This window comes from Notamacropus eugenii, chromosome 3, assembly GCF_028372415.1.
Source record: "Notamacropus eugenii isolate mMacEug1 chromosome 3, mMacEug1.pri_v2, whole genome shotgun sequence".
Classification (NCBI taxonomy): domain Eukaryota; kingdom Metazoa; phylum Chordata; class Mammalia; order Diprotodontia; family Macropodidae; genus Notamacropus; species Notamacropus eugenii.
The window spans coordinates 95127744-95148825 of NC_092874.1; the positions used below are offsets into that span (position 1 = coordinate 95127744).

The 21082-nt window shown below is 47.0% G+C and overlaps 1 protein-coding gene across 5 annotated transcripts in view; it reads left to right on the plus strand.

Annotated features, from left to right (window-relative positions):
• Positions 1–1445: 1445 nt before the first annotated feature.
• KCNH2 (potassium voltage-gated channel subfamily H member 2) overlaps positions 1446–21082 on the plus strand; it is a 54684-nt gene continuing 35047 nt past the window's right edge. Inside the window, exons 1-2 of one of the 5 annotated variants that reach the window (XR_011976754.1) lie at positions 1446–1970; positions 6009–6239. Coding sequence is in view for 4 of the 5 variants with exons in the window: in XM_072652233.1 (XP_072508334.1) it covers positions 1895–1970; positions 6009–6239 (307 nt within the window). In the remaining variant the exon portion in view is untranslated. Of the gene's footprint in view, positions 1971–4655; positions 5032–6008; positions 6240–21082 lie in introns of those variants that run through there. The other 4 variants (XM_072652233.1, XM_072652234.1, XM_072652235.1 and 1 more) reach the window with 4 other exon arrangements.

Below are 21082 nucleotides of genomic sequence, written 5' to 3' on the forward strand. Positions count from 1 at the left end.
GTGCCTCCTTTCTTTCTCCTCCCCATTTCTTCTCAAGGCAGTCCTGCCTGGTGACTAGATGGGAATTTTGGGATCTGGGGCTCCCTTTGTCCTTTGGTCCTCTCTCTTGCCAAGGACAGAGGCAGCTGCAAGCCCTCAGGGCCCCCCACATGGCCCCATCCATCCCAGACAGGTTCCGGATCTCTGCTCTAGGGGAGGGGGCCTGGATGTCCTCAGCTGCTGGCTCCTCCTCCCCTCCCCCAGAGCCCTGCTCAGCTGTCAACACTCCAGGCTTACCATGCCCTGGCCCTCCATCAGGGCCCCCTGCTCTAACCAGTGTAGTGGCCAGCGTGCCTTCCCACTTTGACAGCCCCCCACTCAGACCACAGGCTAGGCATGCAGACATTCTGCCCTTCAGTATCCTCCCTGCCTCCTTGCCTAAATAAGGGAGCTGCAGCTGGAGGGAACCAGCTGGCTGGCTTGGGGGGAGGGGCTTGAGGAGAGAAGAGAGGAAGACTGGGGTTCTCCCCCTGGGCTGGGTCACTACTAGGACCCTGAGGCAGGGGGTATTGGTGAAGGTACAGAGGCTAGGTTCAGTGATACGCTGCTTCTAGGAAGGACTCAGGGGAAGGTAGATGTGTTCCCCCAATGGAACGCCACTCTTTACACCAGCTCCATTTTCCCCTTATCTATTACTTCCCTAGGCTGCAACCTCGGTCAGTTGGACTCCGTCCCTTCCCCCATCACTGCTCTGCGTCTTGCAGGCCTTTGATGACCAGTAGTCTCAGGGTGTACTCGGTTCTGTGCCTCTTGGGGTTGGGAGGATCACTGCTGGGATGGAGGGGAAGGGCATGGCATCTACTCCTTCAGTCCTCCTCTTGAGACCCCAGCCCTCAAACCCTGCTCCTGTTCTACTGCCCCTTGGCTTTTTGCCATCTCGGACACTGACATCTTCGGACAGCTTTTGGTCTCGATTTCACCTCCACGGGTTCTCGCACCACCCTAGCCCCTCTTGTCCTTGATTCACCCCATAACCTTCTCCTCTGGCCCTCCAAACCATCAAGTATTATTTATTCAGTCCCTACTACGGGTTCAGCACCACAAAGAAAGTCCAGACGCGGTTCAGGTCCCTATCTCCTTTAAGCCCGCCTCCTCACCATCCCCCTCCACCGCCCCACCCCCTGCCCAGCCCCGGGACCCCGCACCAAGTGGCCATCCTCTCGCACCTGTCCCCTAGTCCTCCCAGTCCGCGGGTCTCCTCCCCCTTTCCCTGCGCACTGAGTCTCCGGGGTTCCTAAGTATGGCGAGGGGAGGGAGCGGGGATGGTGGCGAGGGGAGGTGGCGGGGGGAGCGCTCTGCCCGGCTCAGCCAATGGGAGCTGCGGGCGTGCGGCGGGAGGAGAGGCGAGGGTGGGGGATCGGGAAGGGAGGTGGAGGGTGTGTGGGGGGGCGCAGCACGTTAACCCCTCCAAGTCCGGAGCAGCTGCCGGAGCCGCAGCCTCGAGCCCTCCGCGCCTCCAGCGCGGGAGCCAGCCGCCCTAGTGTAGCCGGCCCGGAGCAGGGGTGCCCTCCGCGCCCGGCCGCACAGCGGGGAGGCAGGGCGGGCTCCTGCTGCGCGGCGGGCGAGGCGGGCGGGCGGGCGCCGGGAGCGGACAGGTGTGCGTGCGGGCGGGTTGGCCTCGGGAGCCCGGGCGGCTCCAGGCTGGGCCCCCGCCACACGCTCAGAGACCCGGCCTCGCCCAGCCCGTCCTTGGCTCGGGAGAAGGGCGCCCGAACCCTGAGCCCGGGCCGGGCCGGGCCGGGCCGGCCGGAGCTTGGTGTCCGGGGCCGGGCCGGGCCGGCTCGGGGCGGGGTAGGGCGCAGGGGGCCGAGGAGCCGCAGCGCCGGCCCCGCCCGGCCCGCCCCATGGGCTCAGGATGCCGGTCCGGAGGGGCCACGTCGCGCCGCAGAATACCTTCCTGGACACCATCATTCGCAAGTTTGAGGGCCAGAGTGAGTGCGGGGTGGGCGGGATGGGGCGGGGGCGCGCTGAGGGGGCTGCGAAGCCGGGTCTGGGGAGAGGTCGGGCCGGGGGAGGGGGCGGTGGTCCCGGATTGTGCTGGGGGTGCTGGAGTGTGGATGGGGGACGTAGGGGGGCGTGCCCGAGGTGTACATTAGAGAGTGTGCAAGGAATGTGTAAAATGGGGGCAGAAGGCTATGCCAGCTGGGAGGGGGCTTTGGATGGAGAACAAGAGGATGGGGTTGGGTGTGTGCCAAGTTTGGTGCAAAGCCGCATGGGTGGGGGTGGGGTAGGGGTTGTGTATCTTTCACCGGTTGGGGACTGTGTGTGTGACCCTAAGAGTGCTATGAGAGAACTTAACTGTGCACGATCTGTTTCTGTGAGAGATGTGTAGTATTGGGGTTCTTAGGGGTGATTCAAAATGTGCAGGATATATCTAGGTCTGTCTGGGGTGTGTGTGTGTGTGTGTGTGTGTGTGTGTGTGTGTGTGAGAGAGAGAGAGAGAGAGAAAGCGAGAGAGAGAGAGAGAGAGAGAGAGAGAGAGAGAGAGAGAGAGAGAGAGAGAGAGAGAGAGAGAAATTCACTGCATGTTGTGTGTAACCCTTGGGGTAAAGGATGTATATCTCTGTGTGCAGGGGTGAGAGCCTTCTGGTGTTCGGGCACCATAGATATGATCTAATTATATAGAGGTGTGTGATTGAGTATAAAAGGTGTAAGCAGCCCTGAGAGTGGGTAAATGAGAATGACCAGGAGTATTTAGTGATCCTTCCTGTGTTGCATGTGAGTGAGTGTGAGACTCCAAGTGTGTTGAGTAAAGACATCCAGGGTGTGCAGAAGCTATGCATGTAACCCAGAATGTGTAGAGCATTTGTGTTATGGTTCAAGGGCCAATCACAGACTGTGCTAGGTTTGTTAGGCACAACAGCTTCCCTGAGAGGGATTAGTGTGCTTGGCTTCCAGTTGACATGTGAGCATTAGGAGGGGCTAGTGTGAGATCCTGGGTGTTTGGGGGGAGGGTGCCTACCTGGTGGTGTGTGAGATGCGTGTGTGTGTGTGTGTGTGTGTGTGTGTGAGAGAGAGAGAGAGAGAGAGAGAGAGAGAGAGAGAGAGAGAGAGAGAGAGAGAGAGAGAAGAAAGAGAAGAAAGAGAGAGAGGAGAAAGGGGAGAGAGAGAGAGATTTTGTCGAGCTGACAGTTTGGAACATACACACAATCCTGCTTTCTGAGCCCAAACTGGGGGAGGGGGACCCGAGGTGAGGGTGCTGGTCAGAAGAGACTTCAGTCAAAAAATCTGTGTGTTTGTGTGGATGCACATGTGCTGCTGATACCATTGGTGTGAAAACCTGTGACAGTGAAAACAACTGGGAGAGTATGACATTCTTAGCTCATGACCCTGTGAACAGGGCAGAACAGGCACACTGAGTACTTGTATCAGTGGGGGTGTCCGTCCTTCAGGGATGGGGGTAGGGAGGGAAAAAGAAGCCTTGCCCAGAGATAAAGGAACAGGATGATCTCTAGATGGAGGAACAAGGGATTTTGGTGGAGGGCAACAATGTGGGGGCAGGTTTGGAGGGCTTTCCCCTTTGCAAGAAGAGCAGAGGAAGGTACTGGACTGGAAGTCAGGAGACCTGGTTTTAGTCCTGCCAGTAACCAGCAGTGTACCTGCCTCACATCCTTTTTAGAAGTGAGTAGGACTCAACTCATTACAAACAACAACTTAAAACTAGCTATGTGACATTGGGAAAGTTATGTTCCCTGTCTGAGTTTTAGCTTCCTCCACTATAAAATGAGGGAGTTTGGCTGGGTGATCTTTGAGGTCCCTCCCAGGAGGTAGGAAAAGGGGAATGAAAACTCCCAGCCTTCTTCAGGTTCTGGGGATCACCTTTTTTGACTGTGCGGTGGATAGCTGGTACTGGGTATTCCCATCTTTGTTTTGCTTTTCCACTGGGCCTTGATTGAGCCCCGGATGGACTCAGGTCCTTAGACGAGACATTGAGATCCTTGCAATGGGACTAGACCTTGTCTTTGAGGGAAGAGGAGGAGAGAGGAAGAGAAGAAAATGAAGACAATCTGGGGAAATTGTCCCAAAGTTATTCCAGCTCTGATAGGAATAGGTTTCTAGGAGGTAAGAAAACAGGGTAGCCTTAAGGACAAGGAATTCCTATCATGTCTAGGAACCAGGTAGTTTCCCTTGGACTATTCTTCTGGGAACAATTAGAAGCCATGAGACCCTTAGGGCCTCTGCTAAGTGAGAGGATGAACTGGTGGGGTCTTGGGGTTTCCTGCTAGGGAGAAACTCTCATTTTGTCATTCCAGGACCACAGTTAGGAGTGAGATGGGGTGGAATGACACTTCTGCAGAATTGAGAGGGGTACAACCAGGGTCAGTCCTCACTGCACCAGCCCCAAGGGCTGACTGGGGAAGGGGGCAGGCAGGGAGAAAGGGAGAAAGCTCTTTAGGTTGCACACTTAGCATTAAAGACTAGCTTGGCCGGAAACCTCTGTTTATAAAAAGCACTTATCCCTGAGTACGTTTTCCCTGGCACCTCCGGGGAGAGTAGGCTATCCTTTTCTCTGACCAGCCTGGCTTTTCAAGGAGGTGGAGGTGGTATAATGTATGTGACATGTCCCTAGCTGGAACTGGCCCAAAGAGGCTTCCCTTCCATAGTGGGAAGCCTAGGTTTTGGAAAATACCCCCAAAACAGTCCGTAGAGGAATACCCTGGATACTGTTCCCTGTGGGCCAGCCTGACCTTGACAAGGCCCTTCTCACCCCCTCCCTCCCTTCATTTCCATTGCTCTATACCAGCCTTATTATTTGTGCTCTTGTAACTCCTAGAGATCCAATCCCGAGCCTCACTTCAATGCCCGCCCTACTCCCCCTTGTCTATGACCTCATGGTTTCTCCCAGGTCTTAATATTCCCTTTAATCTCAAGCCTTCCCTGTTCCCCAACATCAGATTTGACTCCTTTGGCGTTAGCTGTTGGGGTGGGGGTGATTTAAAATGTTCCCCTGTTTGAGGGAAGCCTGGCAGTGCTGATAACGAGTGGGCTTTGGTAAGAAGGGCCCAGCACATGCAGAGGGAGAGTTGGGGATCCCCAGGGAGAGATTCCTCTGCTAGGAGGGAATCCCCAGGGAAAGGGATGCCCCCTGGAGGTGCAGTGCTAGTGTTTGAATAGTGAGGGGTGGGTAGTAAGAAGCAGGAAGCATTCAGCCAAATAGTGGGCAGTGGGAGGGAAAGGGTTGCTTTGTATCCTCCCCTCCCCAAGCTGGCAGTCTGGGAAGGAGGGGTAGTGGATGAAGCACGGCATTCTGGGGTGGGGGTGGGGGGCACCCTCTCATGGCCATCTCCAGCCTGATGTTTATACCTTTGATGAGGCTGCTGACACTCGTTGCTAACACCCGCCCAGGCTGGCCTCAGCCCAGGGCAAGGAGCAGGAGAGGGTGGAGAGATTGGCCTGCTGCCCAGAGAAGCTGTGGTGCCAACCTGTGGGCATGGGTAGTCAGAGACTGGGGGCCCCTGGGGTGGGGTAACTAGGACTGGGCCCTTTAGGAATGACAGTGTGCTGTTAAAACTAGAACCCTTCCTGTTTCTATAGCTTACCTGGGAAGGGTCTCTGCATCTAGGTGAACACATTCCCCTTCTCTCCCTACAAAAGGCAATTTTGGAGAATTTTACCTCCTGAGGCAAAATGTTTAGGAACAGATTATCCAGTATCCAAGAGCTGCATGGAACCTTAGAGAGCATCTCTTACCATTCCTTCATTTTACAGATGAGGAATCTGAAATCCCACTAGGGGAGTGATTTGCCCACAGTCACACAGGTGATGAGTGACAGGGCTGAGGTCTTCTGATCTCCAAGTCAGTGCTCTTTCTACTATCCCGTATTACCTCTTCTACAGCTGCTCCACAGGCAGGGTTTCTGTTGTGTGAATGAGTCTTGGGAAGCAGGCGAGGGTTTCCACAAGGGATGAAGTGTCTCCCCCCCACCCCTTCTCCCTCAGTTCCTTCACGTGTTTCTTTTTCAACCCAGGCCGAAAGTTCATCATTGCTAATGCCCGGGTGGAAAACTGTGCTGTCATCTACTGCAACGATGGATTCTGTGAGCTGTGTGGCTATTCTCGGGCAGAGGTGATGCAGAGGCCCTGCACCTGTGACTTCCTCCATGGCCCTAGAACCCAGCGCCGGGCTGCTGCCCAGATTGCTCAGGCTCTGCTGGGGGCCGAGGAGCGCAAGGTGGAGATTGCTTTCTATCGGAAGGATGGTAAGGACCATGGCTGGGTTGGGAGGGTCTGGGGTGGGGGAGGATGAGCCCTGGGAGGGTCAAGAAGATGCATTGAAATGAAAATCACCTTATGGCATGATGTGGGATGGGGAGTAGGTGCTTTCACTATGGGGAGTCGAGGAGGATAAGATTGTGTTCCATGAACAGGGCTGCTTTGTGCCTCTGGTTTAAAGTAGGGGGAGGGTTCCTTTAGGACTACATCCCAACCCCTTAACCCCCAACTTTCTGTTTCATTTGTGGCTTTGGGTAGTGCAATGATAAATGGCTAGGCCCTAATACTTCCTGGCTCTTTTCTCCATTGAGAGCCTAGGAAAAATGTCACTGAAGGAGAGGAAGGGGTGCATAGGATTCCTCCTCATTGGCCAATCCCACCTTCAGTCTTCAGCTGCTTCCTTGACAAAGCCCCAGATTTCCTCCCTCTCAGTGTCTGCATCTTCATCCTGCCCTAGAGCCGGGGCCCTGTCCACTCCGCACCAGGTGTCTCTCCTCAGCTGCAGCCTCCAGGCTTAGCTGCGTCTTATTTCCGTAGACCAGATAAACAGCATGGGGGTCTGGGTTGGGGAAAAAGAGAAGAGATCTTTCCATCCAGCAGCCTGACTGGGGTGGTGGCCATCACTCTGTGCTCTGTGTGTGACTTTACCTCAGGACTGTTGTGTGGACTAGGTAATGGTCAGGCATTGGCTTGTGACTCAGGAAGGTGGCTTTGGGGGATGGGAGGAGGGAAGGGGAAGGCAGTCCAGAAGGAGAGCTATACACTATTATTAAAAAGATGAGACTTCCATGCGTACACATAACTTGTAACCTTTCCCAACTATCACACAACCAGCATTTTGTCATGCACCATATTCAGGCATATGCTCCTCAGTTGTATGACTTCTTTTCCTTTTTGTGGTGGTCCTTGGTGTTCATCTGCACAAACACATGAAGGAGATGAGATGCTTTATGCATTGTGATTTTCTCTGGGCCTTTACCCTTGTAGGGATGCTTCTACCTGTGTGTTCACATGTGTGTGTACAGAGTTAGGTGTTGAGGTGGAGAGAGGGTGCTATACCTGGAATTAGGAAGACCTGAGTTCAAATCTTGCCTCACATACCAGCTGTATGACACTGGGCAAATCACTTGACCTCTCTCTGCCTCAGTTTTGTTATCAGTAGCATGGGAATAATAATAGCTTCCACATCTTAGAGTTGTTGTGAGCATAAACTAACACATGTAAACTACTTTTCCAACTTTAAAGCACCATTATGATTACGATGAGACATGGCTGTTTCCATGACAACAACCGTGCTAATGTACTGGATCTTGTAGGTACTTGTCATGGGAGAGCATAGGATTCAGAAAGTTGGAATCGTAGGATCTTTTGGATCATCTAGTCAAACTATCTCCCTCAGTTTATAGATAAGGAGACTGAGTTTCAGAGAGGACCTTATATAGCTAGTAAGTAGAAGACCTTGAGCTGAGGTCCTCTTGACTCCAAAATCCAATGCTGTTTCCACTAAATTTGATCCGAGTCAGTAGCAGAGTAGTAGATGGAGCAACTGATATCTTGTCAGTATCAATATTGATGAATGCACATTGATGGAACCCTTTTAGAGCCTTTTAGAGTCTGGGCCCTGTCAGATTTTTGATGTCCAGTTATGTTTTGGTATGAGTTTTGATTTTTGTATTACCATATTTTTATAGACAAAACCCATGATATATGATGGGGTTCTCTCTCCAGTCTATAATGTTATGGAGGCATGGTCAAGAGACTCCCTTCCTGCCTGAGCCAATCTTTGATTTGGGCTAGATATAGCTCTATACTGTAGCCAGCCCATATGTAAAAGTTCTGTGGGGTGATATCAATGTGAACTTGAAGGAATCTCAGAGGAAAAAAAGGGGGAAAAGCTGTAACCTGGGGTTCCTGTCTCGGCTCTAGTGCTTTTCCATTAGCCAGGTTGCTATTCCAAATGGAACTCTGACCTAGATAAACCCCACACCTGCTCTCCCTCCCTGGCCCCTCTGTGGCTCTTACCTAGTTTCCCTAAGGATCAGGTGTCTCCTGCTAGCCAACCTTTCCCAAATGGCTCACCACCCTTGGTTTCTTTCTTGGGCTCTCTATTCCAGTCCTAGGATAATAGAAGATTTTCTCAGTTTACCCCTTTTCTTACCTTCCAAATGTCTAATTCCTCATATGCTTGTTGTAGAGGGTGCCTGTGCTGGTGGATATACTCAAGCCTGGGAATGAGGGGCAGGTGTGGGGATTTTGAGGCTCTCCTACCATGTTTTCTTCCTTATCTTAATTCTTTGGGGGGCTTCATCTGCAGGCAGTCAAGGCTTTGCCCTCGAGGCCTTTCAGTGGAGAAGAAGCAGGGGCAGGAGGATTTGGGGAGGAGGAGGGGCCACTAGCTGGCAGGCGCCGCCGTGGACAGCTGTGCATTGTCCGTGTCTCCAGCGTCAGTTCTGCGCAGTATCAGGGCCTTGAGCCAGACAAGTCCATGAATCAGCTGCCCTGGGCAGGGGGTGAGGGGAGGGTGAGACTGGGGCCTTGGTGCTGGAGGGGTGGAGATGAGGGCTGGAAGTATTGGTCTTGGGCACGTGGACCTCTAAGTAATTGAAAACCTGGGACATTATGGAGTTGAGGTGAATCATGGCTATAGTCAATCAATAAGTATTTATTAAGTGCCTACTGTGTGCTAGGCACTGTAAGCTGGGCCGTTTATAGCTAAGGAATGCCAAGTTGGAATCAGTGACAGAATGAAAAATAGAACCCACTCTGGTTGATGTTTCCTGAGCTGCAAAGGAGAGGGTGTGCTGCTATTGATTGTATACAAATTGTGTGTGTGTGTGTCTTTCCCATGAGTGTTTCTGCTCAAAGGTCTCCATTCACCTGTGTCCAGATAGAAAAGATGTTTCACCTGACTCCAGAGAGAAAGTGTTGTATATGTGAGACTCAAATTTCAGTTGGTATACTGAGGTGAATGACTTGGTAAAAGGGGTGCTCAATACCAACTCTCTTGTAGGGAATCCTCTAGGCTAGGGCTTGGATAAGGGAGGACAGTGAGGATCTGGCCCCGTCCTGGATCAATTCTGGAGATTCTCTTTGTTTCTATGGCTATCTCTGGGGTTTTATGCCTATAGGGGAACTGGTCCAGGTGGATTGATGCTGCCCAGGCCTGGTCTGCCCTTGAGCTTATGCCTCTGGGGGCAGAGGAAGGTGGAGATGGCTCATCTCTGGTTGGGGTGCCTGGCCTGTGTCTGATTCACTACTAGAAGTCTGTTTTCACAGTAGGTTGTGTTTTCAAGGTTTTTTGTCTCTCACTTCCAGAGCATGACCTCATCTCCCGGTTTTCTTCTTATCAGTTTCTTGGTCTCCTTGCATGGCTGTCTCTGTCTTTCCATGACCCTGTCCTTCTCTTATTGACCCGCGTATCTTTGTCCTCATCTCTCTGGCCTTATCTCTCTGCTTCTAGACCTTGGTCTGTATCCCTCTGCCTCTTCTCGGTCATCATGTAGTTCTTTGTCTCTGCCTTTTGATCAGAGGATCAAGTCTCTGGATCCCTCTCTTTCTCTCGGTGATTTTGTCTTTGTCCTTTTGCTTCCTGAAAACTCTGTCTTTGTTCCTGTTTTCCCTTTTCTCCCTCACCCCATGTCTCTTTATCCCTTGCCTTTCTGTGTCTCTCCTCCCCCTCTGGGTGCCTGTCTCAGCATCTCTGGGTCTGTGTCTCCCCTCCCCCTCTGGGTCCTTGTGACTCCTCAGCATCCCTGGGTCTGTGTCTCCTTTCAGTGTCTCTCTTTGTATTTTGGTATCTTTCCTTTTCTCATCTTTTCTTCTTCCATCTGTCCGTCCTTCTTTTGCCTCTTGGACCTGCTTCCATCTTCCTTATCCTCCAGTTGCCTCCTTCCTTTGTGTGTCTCTGGCTCCCTGAATCTCTGTCCCTGTCCCCTTGTCCCCAGGAGCCTGTGCGTGGGTGGAGATGGGGGTGTCTCTGGAGGAGATCCTGTCGGTTTCTCGGCTCCAGCTGCAGGCCCGTTGCCATGGGAACAGGGTCAGAGGGCCCCCACTGCAGCAGCTTCAGCTGCCGGGGTGTGAAGGGGAGGGGCTGAGCTGGGGCTGTTGGGGAGGGAGGGTGACTTAGGGCTTGAACTCCAATCCCCATCTATCCTTCTGCCCCTGTCCTGGGGCAGGTAGTGCAGTGGTAGAGGATCCCTTCTCTAGCCAATCCTCTGTAGTTGTCCCCCCATTCTTCACTGGTCTTTCCTCTTCATTACTGGAGCTCCTAGATTGATTTCTCAACTTTTTATTATACCTGTTCCCTCCCCCACCCCAATTTTCTTTGTCCTCATTCTTTCTCTTTTTAGTCTCCTTAACCTAGACCTTCACCATGACACACTGGCCACCAGTCACAGCTTCTCCCTTTCCTCCTCTGGGCTGGTTTTTCCCTGGGGTCCAATCCTATGTTCCTTCACCACATGAAACATCTCCTGGGTGAGTCAGTTCTGCTGCCCCAGATGATCCCAGTGGGCCCTAGGCTAGAATAAAGTTGAAGAGGTTGAGAGCCTTTACTGTAGAGCAGTATATTAGAAAAGAGCTTTTGTGACAGGGAAAGGTTACCATCCAGATGATACTGAATGACCACGATATCCTTTCTGACTCTCCTGAGAATAAAAATAGGTTAAAAAAAAAACAAAACCAATCTGAGGAGAGATTGTTGGACACAAAGCAGAACTTAGGATACTGAAGGACTTGGGATGACTTGCTTAAGAAAAGTGGAGAAAACTCCATAGATAGCTCTGTGCATTGGACACATCATCCATCTCTCATCTCCATGCCTTTGCACTGGCTGACCCTTCATTCCTGGAATGCCCTGCCCCCTCATCTCTGACTCTTTGTTTTCCTTCTACTGTTTCCTACCTTTTACTATTAATTCCTTTCAGCTTCTTTTTGTTTACTTGGAATTTTTATTGTACGTACCTAGATATTTACAGGTTGTCTCCCCCATTAGGATGTGTGATCCTTGAGGACAATTGATTTTTGCCTTTCTTTGTATCCATAGTACTTAGCACAGTGGTTGATGCTTTGTGAGCAGCTAATTACTGCTTGTTGACTGATGGACTGACTAACTGATGGATTGGGTTATGGTATTCTGCCTTAGGGATAGGGTTTGGGATCTGGTGGTTTTCCCCACTCCATTTCAGGCTGTTGGACTCAGCAGGGTGGGTGAGTGATGATGGTCCTAAGTGTTAAAAAACAAAACAAAACAAAAACAACCTCAAAACTGGAAAAAAAAAAACCCAACAACACAGTGCCCAGCAGGCCCTGATTTGGGCTAGGGCACATGAGGACTGCTTCCCACGCAGCTCTAAAGAGGTTCCCTCCCCCAATCCAGGCCCGTAACGTCAAAGGGTTGGAAAGATGTTGGGAAGAGTCGGTAAGGAAGACAGCTAGAGAACTTGTAAGCCTTTCTGTTCCTGAACAGGGTGGGTGATTCTCTGCCTTTCCTGGGGGCTCCAAGGCTCTTCCCTCTATACCTCTTCACCAGAGGGGGTGTGGCAGGCATGACCTGATTTTGGGGGTGTCATCTCCTCCCCTCTCTTTCCTTCCTCCTGTGGGATCTGGAGATTGTCTGGAGGGAGGCTCCTAGATGTTGTGTCTTCCGTATCCCCCAGAGGAGAGCTATGTAAATATTTGTGCAGAATGAAGCCCAGGCTAGGGATGGAGGAGCCAGGGAGCTGGGAGTCTGACCATGGCCTTGGGATGTACTGGGGAGGAAGATAGGAGTGGAGGAGGGTGAGATAGCAAGCCATTGGTGATGGAGGACAGGGAGTGGGGGCTGGGATGCTGGGTGAGCATGCTGGATGGAGGAGTTTTGATTCTGAAGCCTGGATCCTTTTCCTGATTCCATGGTAGCCCCTGACTCTGGATGTTTGAAATTCTGCGATTTGAGATTCATTCTCTGGGGCTAAGTGTTGCCTTCTTTGTAGGAACATCTTGTAAAATACAGATTTCTTTGTGAAGGAGAGAGGATCATAGATTTAGAGCTAGAAGTGACGTTAGAGGACATTTAGTCCAATTGCCTCATTTTACAGATGAGGAAACTGAGACACAGAGAGGTTAAGAGATTTACTCAAAATTAGTTATTTATAAATGACAGACTCAGGATTCAAACCTAGACCCCTTTGACTTTAAATCCAGGACATTTTCCACCATACCACCTTGCCTTAGAGCTTCAGGGTTAGTGAATTAATTACCCAGAGCTACACAACTAAGTAGTGATAAACCCAGCATCCCAGACCCAGTCTTCAGCTCTACTACTCTTTCTTACATACCAGAATGCTTTGTGAAGGAGCTGCCTTCACATTTGTCCAGTGCTGCCTTTCAGAGAAAGAAACCTGGGGCAAGAATGGAACATTGGATGCCTGGGGGAAGGAAGTGATGGGGGCACCTAGTGGAATGGGAGGAAAGAAGAGTCTGGCCTCACTGTTTCAGCCTGAAAGTCCTCTTCTGGCCATTCCTCCTTCCCCTAGAGACTTTTCTGCTCTTGTGGTTTGATTATATTATATTTAAATGGTTCTTTTTTTTTTGTCCTGGCCTCACTGGATTGTAAGGAGTTTTAGGTGAGAAGTGGCATTTTTTCCCTGCTCTGGATCTCCTTTTGACCTCTCTCAACTCCTTTTCCCAGGGGTTTGGTACCCAGAAGGTGCCTATTCCATTTTGAAGGAGACTCTTGTATAATGGGAAGGATATTGAACTTGAAATCAAGATGTGAGATGGAGTGTCTAGTACCAGGAACTGCAATTAGGCCAGCTTTAACCATTTTTGAAGAGGTCCAATGGCATCACAGGGTGATGTCTTGCACATGACTTGGATTTAAGTGAGGCAGAATTGGACAAAGTCATCAACTTTAGGCCAGTGTAGCTGGATTGCAGAGGATATGGAGGGGTGTAAGGTATGAGAAGCCTGGAAGGAGAGAGAGGGAGCAAGTTCAGATGCCATCTCTACCCCTCACCTGCAGTGTAACTTTGGACAAATCATCTAACTTTTCTGTTCCTTGGGATCCTCATGTGTCCTATGAGGAGGTGAATCTTTAAAGTCCTTTAGAACCATGGAATGTTAGAACTGGACAGAACATTACTGAAAACCTGAAAGAACCTCTGAGATGCATATGACCTACTCAGGTCACACGCTCACTTAATAGCAGAAAGGGGATTGCTCACTCTTAGTCAAGTGCTCTTCCCACCATACTATGCCCCTTCTGAGAATTCTGTTTCCTTCCAGCTCTAAGATTTTTTATGCTTCTGTAATTCTATAACCAACCGGCAGACGTTGTCAGGTTTGTGGCAGACCTAGAAGCAACAAGTGAAGGGGATGTGGGGAGAGGAGTAGGGTATTTTCTAAGAGGGAAGGAGCAGGGTCAAGATGAAGAGAGGGCTGAGAAAATTCTGCTTATTCTATCCGTGATGTTGGGGCTATGACTCAGTGTGAGGCCAAGGAGATGGTTGGGGATGGAGGAGGACAGCACAGACAAGAAGAATCAATTTGGAGCGTGTTCAACAGCCTTCTCTCCCAGTGGTAAAGTTGGGGTGAATGAGTCAAAGGGGAAGGAGAACATTCTTCAGCAGTTCTTTTTTCTTTTAAAATTTATTTTAAATTTTAAAATTTTTTAAAATTATTTAAATGTATTTTAAACATTTATTAAAAATTGTTTTGAGCAAAAATTCCTAATGGTTTTCTAAGGCAAAATGCCTTCCATGCTCAGAGAAAGAACTATGGAATTCATTCGCAGAATGTAGCAGATCATGTGTGTGTGTGTGTGTGTGTGTGTGTGTGTGTGTGTGTGTGTGTGTATGTGTGTATTATGTTTTGATTTGTTATATGATTTCTTCCATTTATTTTAGTTTGTCTACATAGCATGACTATAGTGAAAACGTATTCAATAGGAAAGTATATGCAGATCCTATATAGAATTGTATGCCGTCTTGGGGAGGGAGGGGGGTTGTGGGGGGTAGGTGTGGGGGGGTAAAAATCTAAGTTTTATGGTAGTGATTGTAGAACATTAAAAAAAAAATTGCTTTGAGCTCTGAATTCTCTCCCCCTGACACCTCCCCTCCCCATCGAGAAGGCAGCAAATGTGGTATCGATTATACATATGAAGTCATGTAAAACATTTCTAATATTAGCCAATATTAGTGTTGTTAAAAAAAAAAAGGAAGAAAAAGTGATAAAAAAAAAGGTATATTTTGATTTGCATTCAGACTCCATTAGTGCTTTCTCTGGGGATAGATAGCATTTTTCATCCTACGTCCTCTGGAATTGTCTTGGATCTTGTATTGATTGGAATAGCTTAGTCATTCACAGTTGATCATCACTTAATATTGTTGTTACTATGTTCTCCTGGTTCTCCTCACTTCACTTTGTGTCAGTTCACGTAAGACTTTTAGGAGTTCCTTGGAGAAGGTCAGTTAACATTTGTGTAACTGGACTAGTTTAATAGGCTACTTGCACTGGAGTGTACAGATTAGTTTGGAAATGAGGCTCCTCTTGAAGTCATTTTTTTTCTTGTTTTGTCTGGGGATGCCTTATCCCACCCAGTTCTTTCCTATGTTCTTCTCTCTCGTTTAGAGGGGGAGACATAGTAGTGCCTTGAAAGGTGTCATATAGGTTTCAGGAGAACTTTAGTTTAACCTTTAACAATACCACCAGGTACAACCTATGTCTAGACTCAAGAGGCAGCGTGATGAGTGGATAGGGCACTTGGAATCAGGAAGGCTTGGGTTCAAATCCTAACTTTTGACACTTACTAGCTGTATGATCCTGAACAAATCATTTAACCTTTTTCATCCCTCAGTATCCTCATCTGTAAAATGAGGGTGTTAGACTTGATGACAAGACACTTAACTCAGTCTTTTTCTCTTTCTGAAAAGTGGGGAAATACTCTCACAGGAGGCTTTGGGTACATTAATGGAAGTGAACATGCATTGTAAAAGTATAAGTACCATATAGATGTAATACAAAGTTTAGATAAACCATGGGTCTTGTAGTCTAGTAGATTACTGAAACCCATTGGTGACCCCATCTAACTTAACTTAAACCAGTGGCTGATGAAAAGTTATCAAAAGCGCATTCCCAATGCTTTATAAAAGTAGAATGTTTTATGTAAGGAATGTGTAAGGAATCATCTTTACAGTGATTAACTTGAGGCTTAGGGGTAAGTACAGTAGCAGAAAAAAGCTGCCTGTCTTCAGATATTTTATGCTGGACACCAGATTCCCTGAGTCTATGACCATTAAGTGGGGTTTGTATTCTAGTTTGCCTCCACTGCCCCAACCCTCAACTGCTTGATAGTTCACACCCTGTTTGCCTTCCATCTTTTTTTTTTTTTTTTGGTTGTGGTGGGGTGTGGGGTGAGGGGGTGGGGAAGGTGGTGGTGGAGGTAATTGAGGTTATATGACTTGCCCAGGGTCACATAGCTAGTAAGTGTCTGAGGCTGGATTTGAGTCCTTCTGACTCCGGGACTGGTACTCTATCCACTGTGCCACCTAGCTGTCTCTCTTTCTCTTCTTTCTTCTCTCTCCCCGCAAGCTTCTTTCATTACCTAACTGCCCACAGTCTTAATAACAACAGTAACATCAGCAATAATAATGCTTCAAAAGAATGTACATTGTTTTACACAAAATTGGTATTCAATAAATATTTGTGGATTGACTGTCAGTCTTTGGTGCTTTCTCATGTACATATATATTATACACATATTATATATACATATATATTATACACATATTATATATACATATATATTATACACATATTATATATACATATATATTATACACATATATTTGTAGCATGGTATAGTGTAAAATACTTCGGACGTTGTGTTAGAAGATCTGTGTTTTTTTAAAAAATATTTATTTCATTAAATATTTTACAATTACTTGTAAACATTTTTTAACACCGATTTTTAAGAAATTTGAGTTCTAGATTCTCTCCCTCCCTTTTACCTATCTCCCATCTTTGAGAAGGGAAGCAATTTGATATCAGTTATATGTGTGAAATTATATAAAACATATTTCCATGTTACCCATGTTACAAAAGAAAATACAAACAGAATAAGACCATAAAAATGAAGAAAGTTTAAAAAAAAGTGTGCTTTACTCTGTATTCAGAGATAATCAGTTCTCTTTCTGGAGGTGGAGAGCATCTTTCATCATGGGTCCTTTGGAATTGTCTTGATCAGAATAACTAAGTCCTTCACAGTTGATCATTTTTACAGTATGGCTACTGCTGTGTACAATGTTCTCCTGGTTCTACTCTCTTCACTTTGCATGAGTTCATATAAGTCTTTCCAGGATTTTTGGAAATCATCCTGTATCATTTCTTAGAACATGCTAGCATTCCATCACAATCATATGTCACAATTTGTTCAGTCATTCTCCAGTTGATGGGCATTCCTTGTTTTCCCATTCTTTGCCACCACAAAAAGAGCTGCTATAAATATTTTTAGATAAGTAGGTCCTTTTCATATTTTTAAAAGAATCTTTTTGGTATACAGACCTTGTAGTGGTATTACTGGGTTGAAGTATGTGCGCAGTTTTATGGCCCTTTGGGCATTGTTTCAGAACATTTCCACCCTGGTACATCAGTGTCCCAATTTTTCCACATCCCCTTCAGCATTTGTGGTTTTCCTTTTGTGTCATGGTAGCTAACCTGATAGGTGTGAGATAGTTCTCAGAGTTGTTTTAATTTGCATTTCTTGAATCAGTAGTGATTTAGAGCAGATGTGGGGAACCTGAGGCCTGGAGGTCACATGTGGCCCTCTAGGTCCCCAAGTATGGACCTGAATCCAAACTGTATTCTGTCAAAGTGATACACATGGCCTTGAGGCCCTAGGTTCCCCACCCCTGATTTAGAGCATTTTATCTTGTGACTATTGATAATTTTGATTTCTTCTGAAAACTGCTTGTTCATATTCTTTGTTCATTTGTCAACTGGGAAATGGCTCTTATTTTTATAAATTGTCTCAGCTCTATGTATTTGAGAAATAAGGCCTCTATCAGAGAAATCTGCTGAAAAATTTCTCTCCAGTTTCCTGTTTTCCTTCTAATTTTGGCTGCATTAGTTTTGTTTGTACAAAAGCTTTTTATAACTTCATGTAATCAAAATGATCTATTTTGCTTTCCAGGAGATCTGTGTTGTTTATGACATTTTAAAAATAAGCATTGATTAAGTGCCTACTATGTTCCAAACACTATGCTAGGTGTTATTACGTTTAATCCTCACAATAAACGTGGAAGGAATACGCTGGGTCCACTTTGTGGTTGAGGAAACTGAGGCAGACAGGTGAAGGTACTTGTCCAGCATCAAACAGCAGATTGCACTCAACTCTTCCTGACTCCAGACTCCAATCACTGGGACATCTAGCTTCATCAGGGTTCACCTCCTGACTCAAAGACTTCTTTGCTGTGTGGCGCTGGGCAAGTTACTTCCAAATGTGTTGTGAGAACAGGGACTGTCTTACTTGTCTATTTGAAACTCCAGCATTCAGCACAGTGCTTTGCATATAGCAAAATCATTCATTCATTCATTCATTCATTCATTCATTCATCCATTCATCTCTATAAGGGAGATAATACTAGTAATACCGATTTCACAGGGATTGCAGTGAGGGTAGTGCTTAAAGCCCTGTGTTGGTGTTATTTATATCCATTGTATCATTTGATCCCACAACTCTATTAGGTCTCAGTCAGCCAACCAGGATTTATTTTTCTAAATAAGTTTTTACTGGTATTTCTCCTATTATCCCTCCTCTTCCTCTCTCAGAAAGCTGACTCATATAACAAAGAGTGTTTTTTAAAGACGAAAGAAAAAGAGGAATGGTTTAGCATAAGTGATCAATGCATCAAAAAAGGATTTATTAAGTGCTTACTGTGTGCTATAGATTGATACAAAGAAAGTCAACAAACAGGCTCTACTCCTCAAGGAACTCACATTTTAATGGGAGAGAAAAATGTAAATAACTAGGTATACATACAAGGTATATACAGAGTAGATGAAGGTAATCTGAAAGAAGAAAGCTTCCTACAGAAGGTAGGATTTGAAGGAACCCAGGAAACTAAGAGGCAGAAGTAAGGAGGAAGGCACTCCAGGAATGAGGGACAAAGTACAAAGGCCTGGAGATGGGAGATGATTTGTCTGGTTCAAGGAACTCAAGTAGGCAGAGTAGTTGGATTGTAGAGGGTGTGGAGGGTGGTGGTAAGGTGTGAGAAGCCTGGAAGAGTAGGAAGGGGGCTAACTATGGAGAGCTTTAGATGTCAAATAGAACACTTATATTTGGTCCTGGAGATGATAGAAAGCTGATGGAGTACATTGAGTGGAGGGTTGGGGGTGGGGTGGGAAAGGTGACATGGTTAGATCTACATTTTAGAAAAATCACCTCAGCAGTTGAGAAGTATATTATGAAAATAGACAAAAACTTGAAGCAGTAAAGACCACTGCAGTAGTAGAGGCAAGATGGGATGAGGACCTGAATTAGGGTTATGGTTGTGTGAGTGGAGAGAAGGGGACGTATATGAGATGTGTTGAGGGTAGAAATGAGATTCAACAACATATGGACTGCTTGAGGTGAGTGAGAGTGAGGAGTTAAGGATGACACCGACGTTGTGTGCCTGGATGCTGGATGCTTGGGAGGAAGGTAACCTGGAGAATTTTGTGGGGAAAGATAATGAGCTCTGTTTTGGAAAAATTGAATTTTGGATGCCTATGGGACATCTAGTTTGAACTATCCAAGAGGCTCAACAGAGAAGCTAGGGCTGAATGTAAGGATCTGGGAATCATCTGCATAGAGGTGATAATTAAACCCATGGGAGCTGAAGAGATCGCCAAGTGAGATAGTACTGAGCAAAAAGGGAATGGGGATGGGAGGGAGAGAGCGGGCCAGATATTGGAGAGATAGCTAAGATTAGTGGCAATGATGGAGATAAAGATCCAGCAAAGGAGACTGAGGCTGAGCAGTTCAGCAAATAGGAAGAGGGCCACAAGAGAGCAGTGTCACAAGAACCTAGAGAGGAGAGACCCCAAAAGGAGACAAGGTCAGAGCACCTGCAAAGGTCAGGGAGGCTAGCGAATGAGGAAAGGCCATTGGATTTGGCCATTAACAGATCACTGGTAACTTTGGAGAAAGCAATTTCAGTTGAATGAACTCAGAAGTCAGATTGCAGGAGGTTTAGAAGAAAGGGAAAGAAGTGGAGGTGTACTGAGTGTGGACTGCTTTTCTCAAAGGGTTTAGCCATGAAGGAAAGAAACATAGCAGATGGTACTTAGCAGGGATAGTTGGATCAAGTGAGGATTTTCAAGTATAGAGGGACAACTAGATGGCAAAGTGGATAGAGTGCAGTGGATGGATCGCTGGACCTAGAGACAGGAGGCCCTGATTTCAAATTTGACCTCTGAGACTTGCTAGCTAAGTGACCCTGGGCAAGTCACTTAACCCTATTTGCCTCAGTTTTCTCATCTGTAAAATGAGCTGGAGAAAGAAGCGGCAAACCCTCCAGGACCTTTACTTAGAAAACTCCAAATGGGGTTTTGAAAGTTGGACATGATTTGAACAATGACAACAAATCAAAGAGGCAAATGAAAATCAGGGAGAAAAATTGTTTATGGTCAAGCTGATTAGTATATTCTACTGGGGGGTTCAGGCTGTCTTCTTGAATCAAGTTGATAAAAGTTTTTTTTAAACAGATATCTTTTCTGAATTAAAAAAATGAGTGATATTTAATCTTTGAGATTCAATTACAGGGATGTGTTATTGTACTGACTGAGGACTACAGTTCAGGGGCTACTCTGATCACTCAGTCAGTTAGCAAGTAAATATTGATTGTCTACAAAGCATTCCGTATTTTGCTAGTGACAAGTTGTGTAGTTCAGATGGGAAATACAATAAGTAATCCTAGAAAAAAGAGATCAGTATGAACTGGGGCAGTTAGGGACAGCTTCAAGCAGAAGGTGGGATATAAGCTGGCCTTTGAAGAATGACAAGGATTTGAATAGAACAGAAGGGAGGAAAAGTAGGATTGAAAGCCCAGAGGGGTAAATGAGCATATTGAGTTTGGAGGAGTGAGGAAACTGGCTTGACTGGAGTAGAGGGTGGGACCTGGGGAGAAGCAGAAAGTAAGCTTCGACAGGTAATGCTGTTTATACAAGAGTTTTACTCTTTACATGTTTCTTTTCTTTCATTAATCCTATGCCATCGGTAGTGTATTTTTTATTTTCATTTTACAGTTGAAGAAATGGAGACTGAGAGAGGTTAGATGACTTGTGTATGGTCACCCAACTGATAGATTTTATCTCAGATCCTAGGATCATAGAGTAAGAGCTGGGAGGGACAGGACATCCAGTTCAGTTTTCTTATTTTACAGATGAGGAAACCAAGGCACAGGGAGGTTAGATGACTTGCCCAGGATCACATAGCTAATAAGGGTTTGAGGCAGTATTTCATCTTAGGTCTTCTTGATTCCAAGTCCGATGCTTCTCTGTGCTATGTAGCTGCCTCTAGGAGGCATTTCAGGGACCATCAAATCCTACCCTCTTATTTTACAGATAAAGAAACCAAGGCTGACAAATTGCCAGGGTCCACACACCTAGTAAGTGTCTGAGGCAGGTTTTGAACGAATATCTTCCTGACTCCAAGCCCAACAAGTTTTGGAGCTAAGATTCAAATCCAGGTCTCTTGACTTCAAGTCCGCTATGCATTTTTTTCCCATTGAATTCTGGAGACCCTTGAGGAATTTGTATTCTGTGTGGTAGGAAAGGATGCTGTTGTAGTTTTTGAGCAAGGGGTGGTGGT